The sequence below is a fragment of the Saccopteryx leptura genome, chromosome 5, assembly GCF_036850995.1.
Source record: "Saccopteryx leptura isolate mSacLep1 chromosome 5, mSacLep1_pri_phased_curated, whole genome shotgun sequence".
In the NCBI taxonomy this organism is placed as follows: domain Eukaryota; kingdom Metazoa; phylum Chordata; class Mammalia; order Chiroptera; family Emballonuridae; genus Saccopteryx; species Saccopteryx leptura.
This window is the reverse complement of record NC_089507.1, coordinates 8,755,753-8,768,864: the sequence shown is the minus strand read 5'-3', so window position 1 is coordinate 8,768,864 and position 13,112 is coordinate 8,755,753. Positions and strand designations below refer to the sequence as shown.

The 13,112-nt window shown below is 35.9% G+C and overlaps 1 protein-coding gene across 6 annotated transcripts in view; it reads right to left on the bottom strand.

The window, feature by feature from the left end:
* Positions 1–13,112, bottom strand: part of CPEB2 (cytoplasmic polyadenylation element binding protein 2) — a 62,801-nt gene that overhangs the window by 26,259 nt on the left and 23,430 nt on the right. For all 6 annotated transcript variants that reach the window (XM_066387183.1, XM_066387185.1, XM_066387181.1 and 3 more), the window contains one exon: positions 8,055–8,105. In XM_066387183.1, coding sequence (XP_066243280.1) covers positions 8,055–8,105 — 51 coding nt within the window. The remainder of the gene's footprint in view (positions 1–8,054; positions 8,106–13,112) is intronic.

Genomic DNA, 13,112 nt, shown 5'->3' with positions numbered 1-13,112 from the left:
ACTAACAGAAACCCACACCGACAATTACTTGGGATAGGAAGGCACTTGGGCATCTGGAAATGAGCGCCACTTTGTTTCAGAGCTACAATGTCACTGTATCACATCTGCATGATGTTTTACCATTCACAGAGTGCTTTTATTATAGGCCATCTGAGCAGTATAAAAACTGAAATTAACATAAAATATACAATTTATTCTCATTCATATGAAAATTCATGAATAAGTATGTTTCATCATATCAGGATAGGACTTTAACACTGTACAGTTAAACACCACTACAAATAATTTTTTCAATGAGTGGGAACAACTTGAATTAAATCCTTATTTTTATAATTATTATACAGTGATATAATATAGTCCAACAAACAGTTTCAGTTCCAATTCACCTTATAACAAACCCCGCATTAAAAAGTACAGGAAGACGCAGTCAAGAAATCAATCCACATTCAAACTTGCTTAGTTTAAGAAATTACTAATAATATATTATAGCTGATAATGTTTTCTATTCTTTTACAACAGCTATCTAAAGCGTTTATGTCTCTACCTCTGGGGTACTAGGGGTTCAGATACAAATTATTATTAGTATCACCATAAACTAGTAGGTATGTGAAATAGTGGGAAAGTATACGGTAGTAAGGCATTTTCATCTGTTACTACAATTTATTTTTCATAAGAAACTACCAGTTTAATATTCACAACTAGTTTTTTAAAAATACCTCCTCCCAAATCTGAGTCTACTCTAAGTACTTTTACCTTGGAATTAATAAATAAAACCAAGGCACTAAATGAAAAACGACTGTTAAAGTTCAGATTTTATTTCATGTTCATCGCATTTTAAGCCTGGAAAAAATTGATAATGAATATATTTTATATCAAAAATAAATATTAAAAGTTATCAGAAATGTCTTCCCAAAAGTATAAAACTTAAAAACCAAAAGAAAATATTTCATCCCATTTAAATATATTCTATTATGGAAGTATTCAAATATATATTTTAAATTTTATACTAAGACTGTAATATAAATATGTCAACAAGGTGAAAATATAGCATTAGTTTTCCTATAATAAAAAGGACAAAAAACAAATCAGTCAACTTTCTTAGTCATTTATAGTTCAAGAAATAAGTTAATGAATATAAGGCTACATCAGTCTTTTATATAAAGTTGCTGCCATTATACTGTCTTTGTTTAGCTATAATCTACAGCAAACTCAACCTGTCCATGAGAACCAATGACCTCAGAGCTCTACAGACTTACCTAACCCATATAGCTTACCTGTATGTGTATACAAATATGTAAGCCATATTATGTGGGTGTGTGTGGATGTATATACACAGGGTGGGGCAAGAGTGCTTCACAGTTGTGTAGAAAACAATAGATTAACAAATACTAATATATGAATAAACTGTTTCATGTATTCACAACGGTAAACCTACTTTTGCCCTTCCTTGTATACACAATTTACATAAAGCTTACCCACCTACATATTAGTTTAGGGTGAGGGTAGGGGTGGAAGTGTCAATTTAAAATTCTGTTATCTAGTTCTCTTCTAAGACTTATAAATGCCTTAAAAAACAGGGTCTCAAGGAGATGGAACATCAACTGCGGAAAATCAGATAAAATAGGAATTCTAATAGAGCTATCAAGAAAAGGCTATGCAGGAGTGAACTCCCTCAAGTCTTCAATGTTGTACTAAGGTTGGAAATGGTCAGTAGTTCCCCAAGCACCTTACAGCACAATCTCCGGAACTGGGCTTCCGGCCGTGCCTCGGCATGGTCTAATAATATCAATCCAGTATCAATTTGCTTTGTGGCATCTCAGTCATGGCTGCAGAGGGTCAAACATTTATAAAGGAAGTGAAATTATCCTCATCAACTTTAAAGCCAAATTCCAAATTATGATGAAGTCTAATGTGACACATAGTTCTTAATGGACTGAGGAAATTAACGACACTGTAACTAGTTTAGGTTCTTAGCTGCTACGCTCTTTAGCTGAGGCTCCTCAACACTAAAATAGTGAAAGTAAGTACAAATGCTCACGCCATCTTAGACTGCATCCCATTCCTAGGCTTGAACAAAATTATGTAGAAAATTTCTCCAACTAGCTCATACCTGAGGAATTTTAGAATCTTTTAAGAGCGATTCCACTTATTTTTTGGACAACTCTCAGATTCCAAGTCTCTACATTACCAAAAATAGAACTGACTGCAGATGGAGCTAAACCATGTAAAACATTCCTGATTCCGGGTCATGGAAATGACCAATCAGCTGCCATCATGCTAAACACAGGTGGCCAGACTCCCTTTTCCACCAAGGTTTCTATGAGAATTTCTGGGGTATGTTCTGCTATAACTTTATCAGAAACTCCTAGCAAGAAAACATTCATTAAATTACTATAGATTATGTTTCAAACAAGTCTTCTTTAAACACTATGCCTCTCAAAAATCATTTAGAATATGATTTAGAAAAAAAAGAACAATTTTTGTATTAAAAACTAGAACATAAAATTTCAGGTACATATATTTTATAGAGCATTATAAGAAATGCCTCATATAAAAGTGAGGAACTGGCTGTTTACATGTGTAGATATATGTATATGCACAAGTATGTTAAAATATTATATGTGTGTGTACATGTTTGTATACGTGCATGTATGTATCTTTTCTTAATTAATGATAAAAGGCTGAGAGAAATGCTTGAAGACCTTGCCTGTATAACTGGTTTGACAATTTGGTCCTGGATTATCAGTGATATTAGGCTCTAACTCATCGCTACAGAAAAAGAAAAAGTCTGACACTGTCTTTAGGATCTTTCTGCCCTGTGCATTGGCTCTCAGCTCAGAAGTGGTACCCGAATTGCTGCAGCTGCAGGAAGTGAGAGAAAAACACACCAAATCAGCTGGAAATACTTACAGGATAAAGTTATCTTGGTGTGAAACTGAAGAAATTCTGATTTCTTACTCTAAAAACTTGAGCCAAAGCCCAGGAGAGAAATACACTACCTCTTTCCAACTCCCATCATAACCCTTTTCAAGATCCAAAATAAATCTGTTGTCTACTCCACTCGTTTCCATCAGCATAAAAACCAAAAACCGACTGCACATTCAAGTTTCCTATGTTCGTGACTTAATAGAGCATATAAAGAGTTTTTTGCCTTCAGAAATACAACTTCATTTCGGAGTAAATTTTTTTTTTTTTTTTTTTTTTCTGAAGCTGGAAACGGGGAGAGACAGTCAGACAGACTCCCGCATGCGCCTGACCGGGATCCACCCGGCACGCCCACCAGGGGCGACGCTCTGCCCACCAGGGGGCGATGCTCTGCCCATCCTGGGCGCCGCCATATTGCGACCAGAGCCACTCTAGCGCCTGAGGCAGAGGCCAAGGAGCCATCCCCAGCGCCCGGGCCATCTTTGCTCCAATGGAGCCTTGGCTGCGGGAGGGGAAGAGAGAGACAGAGAGGAAAGCGCGGCAGAGGGGTGGAGAAGCAAATGGGCGCTTCTCCTGTGTGCCCTGGCCGGGAATCGAACCCGGGTCCTCCGCACGCTAGGCCGACGCTCTACCGCTGAGCCAACCGGCCAGGGCCCATTTCGGAGTAAATTTTGATGAAAAGATTCACATAGCTTCTTTCCTCCCAAAAGTATACCAAGCTCTTGATAACAAACATAGATGCATGTGGTTAATAACTGTAAATTTACATTTCAAACTAAGTTGTGAATATCATCCTTCCATACATTTGTTCTATTTGTTCTTTAGAAAACCCATATGTACTGTATTCATAAAAATACCATTTTCCTTGGGAGAGAGATAAGCGGGAAACAATTCAAATAGAAACAACACATGAATGATGTGTTTATTGTTCCATACTGCTACAGAAGACAAAGTATTTTTGTTTTGTATTTTTTTATTATAAAGAATTAGAAGATTTATACATTTATAGAAATACAGCCATTCAAGCTGTCATTCTAAGTTTAGATAGTACTTAACCTTTAATTTTTAGACAATCTATCCATTTCTATGTAACGTGACTTTCCTAAAATGTCTTTGTGTGTGTGTGTGTGTGTGTGTGTGTGTGTGTGTGTGGCAGAGACAAAGAGTCAGAGAGAGAGGGACAGATAGGGACAGACAGACAGGAAGGGAGAGAGATGAGCAACATCAATTCTTCATTGCAGTTCCTTAGTTGTTCATTGATTGATTTCTCATATGTGCCTTGACCGGGGGGCTACAGCAGACCGAGTGACCCCCCCGCCCAAGCTAGTGACCTTGGGCTCAAGCTGGTGAGCTGTGCTCAAACCCGATGAGCCCACGCTCAAGCTGTCGACCTCGGGGTTTCGAACCCAGGTCCTCTGAGTTCTAGTCCGACACTCTATCCACTGCCCCACCACCTGGTCAGGCTCCTAAAATGTCTCTTGGTGTTCAAGCTGGACTCTTCTAGAATATCTGAATTAACAGTGGTAGTCTCCACCAGTCAATTCAACTTGTGTTCTACTTGATTTGTGGAACACGGTCAGTTCCAAAGTAAGGAGCTGCCTGCAATTATATTTCTTTGGCATTTTTTGTTAAGATTTTAAAAAAATCTATACAACTTCATCAGACATATGTGTGGGGGATTATACCTCTTTTTCTATATCTGAGTTAACAGGTTCAGAGTTAAAGATTTGCCAGAGGTTCATAGTTTTACCTAGTTTGACCAACTTGCTGACCTTTATCCCATACCCTGTTTATCCCTTACTTAAAAGAATATATAAAAGTTTAACCATAACACTAATTAACTAGGAGGACAGGATTACAAAACATTTATATTTGCCTTATCTGCATAACAACTATACTAAAATTTACATATTATTTTTTATTATATGGGAACAAGCTGAGTACCACATTAACATCACAGATTTGGGCCAGTTCTGTATTTTCTAACAAATGACCTTCAATTGTAATAGTCATGCATTTATTGTAATGTGTATTTGTGCACCATCAAGTCATTTGGGGGCAAGCACAACATACTTTAGGGAACTGCCTGAGAGAGTCATTTTGCTTTTATGGACCCAAATTTGTCTCTATCTACCTTGTTGTTCCAAATGGTTCTGGTTTGGCTTTCTGCCATAAAACCAGACTTCTTTGTTCTCTATATGTAACATCTTTCAAATAGTTGAAAATATCAGTTTTTTCTTGTCTAATTTTGTATTACCTAAAGTAAACAGACCCAATTCCTTTATCTATTCACAAGACATGGTTTTTCATCTTTCCAAGTGATTTTTGTCTCTGTTTACCATCACCTACTGCCACAGATAAGTTTGCCTTCCAGGAACTGGTCTGGATCCACACTTCAGATGAATGGACGCATTCACCTCTCACAGCAAGCCTGAGGCAGGCAGCTTTCGTTCTCAGACGAAAGAATCTAGGTCAAAGTTAATTTAGGTAAAGTGCCCGAGGTCACCTAGCCAGGAATAAGCAAACCGAGTTTACACTCAAGAGAACCTGGCTCAAAGAGTCTGTGGCACCAACCAGTATGAACCACTACAGATACAAAAAAATACTAATGTATTATCAAATATGATCTTCAAAGTCATTAATATGAGCTATGCTTATTGGTTAAATAATACAACCTATTTAATCAACTGCAGTGAGTTAAGTCTGTGAGATACGAAAAATGTAATAATTTAAGGACTATGTATGGAGATGCTATAATTTCTTTAATTGGTCAATAATATTTAGTAATAATTTGGGATAGAGGCTTGTTATTAACATCACTTAATTTCCACATTTCTCAGGGGGACAATAAGTTAATAATATAATGGATTACAAGTAGTTAAACAGTAGCTCAAAAAAATTTCCCTGACTTTTTGGTGTTCTTTGCCTATTTCTCTCTTTAATAAGCCCTGATGTCTACAGAAAATTCTTTAAACTTTTAATATTCAAATACTACTTTATCCTATAAATATCCCAAGTCTCTTTATCCTATATATATATACTCAATCTCTGATTCTTGCTTTTTCTATTAACCAATGATCTCAAATGAGCTTAAAAGAAATGTTTTCTCTTTGGATCAAATTGTCCCTACTGACTCAAATACATTCTAATGTCCTGGTTTCATGATCTTCTCTCTCTCCAGTCAGTCCCTTCCAGAGAAAGCTCAGAACTTCTGGGACAGCTGACTGTACTATGAGCTGTGGCCCTCATGAGGCAGACTGAGAAGACTGATTAGAAAGCAGAGTGTTGACAAGATGGAGGTAAGTCGCTCCTGAAAGAAAATATGCTTGTACCTGTAATGTGATGACACACTTTTAATCTAACATTCAGATTATTTATAAGGGATTTAAGCAACTGATGAGATCAATCTGTTTAATTATATTTAGCGTAACCAAAAGTATAAATTGTAAAATCAGGCAACTAAGCTCTTTGCTCAAATATAACTGACATATTCTAATGTGATTATAATATACCTCTAAATTATTTTAATTTATTATGTATTTAACAATCTAAGGACATCACTGATTTAACAGATTATCTCATGAATTTTTTCTTCAGATAGATTTTAATAGATAGATGTGAACCATTTTCAAATTCAAAATAAAACGTGAATGATCTTTATTTACCACAAAGAATGGTTCAAAGAAAAATATTTAAAGAAGAATCAATATATAAATAATTTATTGTTGCCTAAACCAATCATTACCTTATCATTCAAGTCACAAGAGTAAAAAAATTATGATCTGTTTTCAGTTCTGGAAACTCAATTTCAACAATACTGCATAATTTTTAGTCCTAGATTTAGAAGTCATGGATCAGCTACTCAAATGACATGTTTTTTTAATTCTGTGGCAGAAAAAAGTTGAATGAAGTCCTGGAATGTAATTTCTAGTATGCTTCTGGTCAAAGTCTATGTAAACACCGTGATTCAGTGAATTTATAAACTTGGCCTACCAGGCTGTTGTGCGGCCGAGCATGGCCGTGGCTGCAGCCGAGAGCACACGGTCTGGCCCCAGTGTGACTACCTCAGCAATGCTACCTATAGCTCTCCCTAAAGATCTGCATTCACAGATGACCCAGGGCTTAGATTAGGCTGGACTTTAGTGGGTAACTCAAAATATAGTGGTCTCACCTCACCTTAATCCTTCAACTGTTCTCTCCTTCCAGAATCCTATTCACCTTCACCATCTCCCAGGGAGCCTGAACTTGAATCCGTCTTTCTGTTACTACAGTCTCTACTGAGTATCAGTTCATGTGGTCTAGCGTTACAGTGGCCTTTTACTCAGCATCTGTCCCTCAACTTCACTGCCAGCTTTCTAACAAAGCTTTAGTTGAAACAGAAGAGTCAAGCCATTCTAATGATATAATTATATATTTTAAAGTAAATAATACCTCTATTATTATTAATTTCTAGTTGCTACTTATCATCCCACCCTGATTTAAAAATACCTTTGTGAAGGATATTTTAATCTTCCCGTCTACTCCCACGGTCATGGATATGTTAAGTACTGCAACTCTCTGAATACAATGTTTGTCCAACAGAAAGAAAATAAGCATTCATTAACATTTTTTTTCTAACTTGTGTGAACTTCACATTGTAAACTTTCTAGTTAGAATAAATTTAGTTAGTATGGCAACCATGTTTCCAGAATCACCAGTATATCCCTTAGTTGAACATAAACACAGGTGCTATACTAATAACAAAGTCTATGCACTTTGCAAACATTATCTCATTTAATTCTGCCAATAAACCTTGGGATTTTATTCCCACTTCACAAATTGAAAACTTAATAAAGTTCAAAAAGTTACTGGACCAAGGTCACACACATAAACTGGAAAGCCAATATTCAAACTCAGGACTATCTCTAAAATTTGTGATCTTCGAACTATATCATACTATCAAAAATACACTTCAGTGTCTGCTTTGCCAGCCGGAATACACTCAAACATTCAATTCTGCTTTCTGTACAGGAAGGGTTGTAGCTTTATTTTTGTACTCATAAAATGACTAATGTATGTACAGGGAATGTTTAGAGAAAGGTATTCAATCATCTTTATAAATTGGAAAAAAATGTTTTTATACAACTTACCATTTAACATCAACAGATTGTCAGTTCCTGGATGTGGATAGCTCAATCGACCTTTAAAAAGACAGGAAAGTTTGAATATTATTGAAACTGAAAAAAGGGAAGGGGCATAAGGAGGGAATTACTGAGCATAGCATATGTCTCAGAACTAAAAAGGTAATGTTTACCTCCAAGTATACTAACTGAAATTATTTTTGAAAAGCTGAACATAAAAATTGTTAATCTGAGCGTCTAGAATACAGTATGATTTGGAAACAATCCCTACAGAAATAAAAACATTTACTTTTGAAATTTAAAAACAATGTAGGTATCCTAGTCTTTCAAAATTAATAAATGTGTGATTTTTAAAAAAAATTTCCATTGATTAGAGAGAGAGAAAGAGGGGATGGGGGGAGGGAACGAGAGAGAAAGAGAGAGAGAGAGAGAGAGAGAGAGAAAGAGAGTAGCATCAACATTTTGTTCCATTTTGTTGTACACTCATTGGCTGCTTCTCATATGTGCCCTGACTTGGGATCGAACCTGCAACCTCAGTGCACAGGGACGATGCTCTGTTTACTGAGCCACTTGGCCGGAGCCCAAATTTCTTAGTATTTTAACACTTGTTTGACACAATATCAACAGCGAGGATAATTACTATTTTCACCCCATTAAAACACAGAACTTTTCTCTAATGCCTCAGTCTCTGACCGACTATTTGAAAGGTACATTAAAATTCACTTAGAAATCTGCTAAAAATTAAATGTCTGTGAGATTGCATTTTAGGCATTTTAGCAACTTTCAGCACAGTCCCTTTAAAAAGATACTATCATAGCATATAATGTATTGCCCCCACACAGGGGACTGATAAAGATCTGAATGGATTTGACATGATTAGTAAAACGGACAGGCTAACTGCATTACCTTTGCCACCTCTGCAAGTACTCTACATTTCTCGGGCCCTTTAGTCTATCCAAATATTCCATACAAGACTGTCTTTGGCTTTTGAGTTAATAACAAATTTAAACATCATCTACCAGTGTAAGAGCGAGAGGCAAAGATAATCCAATTTTGATGTTAAAATACATATGTATTAAATAGATACACAGATATAAAACATATTTATAAATGCACACTATAGCACATTTTGTTGTCAGAGTCAACAAACAAAATAAACGCACTGTTGTTCAAAGGACAATTTAGCACTTCCTGTTTCCTCTTGAGTCTCCTGCAGTATGACATTAGTTAACTAAGTGATCTCTTAAATAAAGCTGGTACACTCTGACAACATAGAAGCACGTTTATTGCTGTGATACCTTAGTATATACAGAAGATAAGAAATACAGAAAGTCAGGAAGCAGAGCTTCAAGAGCAAGGCCTTACTTTGCCTGCAGTATCATAGCTTATTTTGGGAACATCTCTATTTCTAAACATCTTGTTGCAGGTGAGCAAATTTAGAGAACAATTTAAGGCCCTGAGAAAACTGCTGCTATTTCTGACTTGAGACTGAAAATCAAAACTCTGAAAGAGGCGACCTGTGTTGCTGTTCAGTATAAAAGTTCATGAAGGCTTGCATACTGACTGTGTAGGAGGCTGAGAGTGCAAATATGACAAGGCAGAGTCTCTGGTTATGATGTAGTAGTGAAGATACAAACCAATTGCAATAAAATCTTCTAAATGTGAAGAGTTAGGTACAGTACGCTACACACACACACACACACACACACACACACACACACACACTTAACCAAGATCAGGGATTCCCGCAACAAGACTTTATAGAACAAGGAAACTGAGCAAAGCCTTAAGCCTTGCTAAACTTCAAAACTACAGAAACCACGCAACTCTCAATAGTCACATAATTATCTCCTAACAGACTCACTGTTCACTTTATTTACCCGAAGACACAGGTAACAAGAATATTTTCATTGCTGACAGCTTTTTTTAAATTTTAGGAATGAACTATAATGGAAGGGCACTGATCAATAAGTGTGCAGGTTTCAGGTGAGCATCTCCACAGCATCTGAACTGCTGGCAGTAGTGTGTTTTTTGACTTCTTGGCTCTGAAGGGACTTAAAAGGCACACTGTAAGTGGTAGGTTCAAAAGACAAATACCTATTTACAAATAGATATATATTTGTATATATGTTCTAATTAAACTATAAATCTCTAAATAGGAAAATCTCTCAGCATAACTAAAAAAATACTTCAAAATAAAATAAACAAATAGCCTATTTAAAATTATCCAATTATCTTTCTTCTACTTTAGTGAAACTATTAATACACCTTTACCTTTACAAGTTAACTTCTACAGTTATATTTTACTTAAGGATAATAGTGAAACTACTTCCACTAAGAACCTGCCAATTGATAATAACTAACATTTAAGGGATTATGCCAGGAGCTTTTCTGAGTTCTCTACAACCAATTATTGAACTCTCACAGCAATCCCGAGTTGGGTACCACTGTCTTCCCACTTGAAGGTAAAGACTCCGCCACAAACGATGACACGCCTTGCCCAAGGTTACACCACTGCCAGGCAGCTCTGCCAGGACTAGAACCCTGGCAGTTTGGCTCCATAATCTTAACCACTATCTTATAATGACTTCCTGGTTGATAACATAATACAAAGGACAGTATGTATGGCTAGTAATAGGAAAAATTCAGCCATTAAAAAAAGTAACAGAAGGGCACACAATGCAATCAACAGCTCAAATGCTGTGATGATCATCTGAAACATTATTGATCAATGTCACCCTATTAAATTTAATTTCTAAATAAAGAAAAAGAAACTGAATTTTCTATAGTGTATTAGATTACTTTTACTTCAATAAGGAAAAAAATACATTGTTAGAAAACCAATTTCTTCTTCCTATTGTCTAAAAGCTGTATTTGCAGAGACTGGTAGTTACACACTAACACCTGCTCCTGCTAATAATAGGAGGCCCAGATGCTAGACAGGCACAGGGCTGCCTCGAGTAAAAGTCTAAACCTTGCAGCCTTCCTTGTATACATGTGCCCATGTGTATGAGCTCTGGGCAAGGAGACATGAGGCGAGATTGGCAGGTACAGTTTCCGGCAAGTCTTGTTAAGCAGGGAGACCTCCCCGTCACCCTCTTCCTGCTTGCTGGAGAGCAGAGGTGGCTGAACCCCAACAGCCATGTCAGATCAGGAGGCAGGAGCCGGGCGTTACGGATAATAGAACAAGTCTAGATCCATGAAAATGATCAGAACACTTCTAGAGTGCTATGTTTATGTAAGAGAAATAAACTGCTATTTTGTTTAAGATACTTAGGAGGTGGGGTTTTTTTGTTTGTTTTTTTGGTTCCAGAAGAACCTAATCTTACAAAATAATCCTTTAGTAATAAATTTGGACAAAATGCTTATTATTGTGAAAATATATAACATAATTTTAGAATGGTTTTATTATATCTTGAAATAATAAGTACATATTACCTCCTAGCACATCTTTTATGTTAACATACCACAGAATTTAACATAAATAATTTTGAAAAAAGATATATTTACTCTTAGGTATCAGTGAATAGTTAGAGGACCTACAGTATCTTAATATTATCTCCCATTTCTCATTAGAAATGAGAAACTGCTAAAGAACAATGCTACACATTCTGCCAACTCCTTTTTTAAGATTAAATTTATTGGAGGTGACTGTGATTAATATGATTACATAGGTTTCAAGTGTACAATTCTACAATACATCATCAATATATTGCATTGTGTGCCCACACCCCAAGTCAACTCTTCCACAACAATATATTTGACCCCTTTACCCTTTACTAACCCCCACTCCCTTCCCTCTGGTGACCACCATGCTGCTGTCTGTTTAAAGCATCATCTAAATCACATATTAGAATTATAAAGCGCTTGGGTGAGAATTAACATTAGAACAATTAATAAGATAGGTAGTTTGCTGTAGTGGTTAAAACCTCAAACTCAAGAGCTACTAAGTCTCACCAGTTATTAGCACTAAATGATTATGAATAAACCACCACAGTCACCCAACTGTAAAGTAAAATAGGAGTAAATTATATACCTCACAGTTGTAGAATTGAATAAATGCATATACACAGAATCCTGAGAACAGTGCTTGGCACATACATGTCAGGTTCTCAACAGATGAAATGTATGATATGTTATATACTGTGTGCTTTATATATATGTGTATGTAGTGTATATATATATATAGTGTGTGTGTGTGTGTGTGTGTGTATATATTGAAAACACACATATATACACAGCCTGAAATAAAAAGATCTAGCACTTCCTTCTCATGTGCATTAAATAATGTATTGCTTCCACTGGTTTGGAAGACTTTTCTAATATTTTTTCATAATCTACATTTTACCTTTATTTCCAATTCCAATTAGAAAAATAAATGGTTCACAGGATCTCTGGTAAAATCCACTTAGAATGTGGTCATTACCAACCTTGAAAAACTCCAACCTCTGCTCAGATCCAAGGGGCAGGACAGTCATTCCTGACCTCACTCCCAAATCTCAATGCATGCCTCATAAAAGCCTAAGAATAAGATCATACAAATGTAGAAAAGACCCTTAGATCCAAAGTACCAGATTGCAAGAGAGCAACAGAATCATTCCTTACCTATATCTAATAAAAGTCATCAATCTACTTCAGTTTCCAGGAAAACGTTAACTCACTCTTAAATCAGGATCATAATTTTTTCACCTAATAATTATTTAAAACTTTTATCTAAGCTATACTAGAAAATATACTAAGAAACATCAAGGATGTAGACTATCAAAAAGTTTGTTTCATATAAAGTATAAGCACAAAAGAAAGGCAATAATAAAAGACTAAACTGAAGTCATTCATCATCTAGTACAATAATGTGTTAAAATAAAACTGGTACTAATCAAGATATATGCAATTAATATTAAAATCAAGTTGACATAATAGCTGCAAACCTTGACACTGCAAAAGTGTTTTAAATGACAATCATGTCCATATCAAATGGACAATCAAAACTGACAGTGGGGTGTAAGCTGACAGGAAACAAACACACCTTGGCCATACATGCCTCGAGCTTCAAAACCAATTGCACTA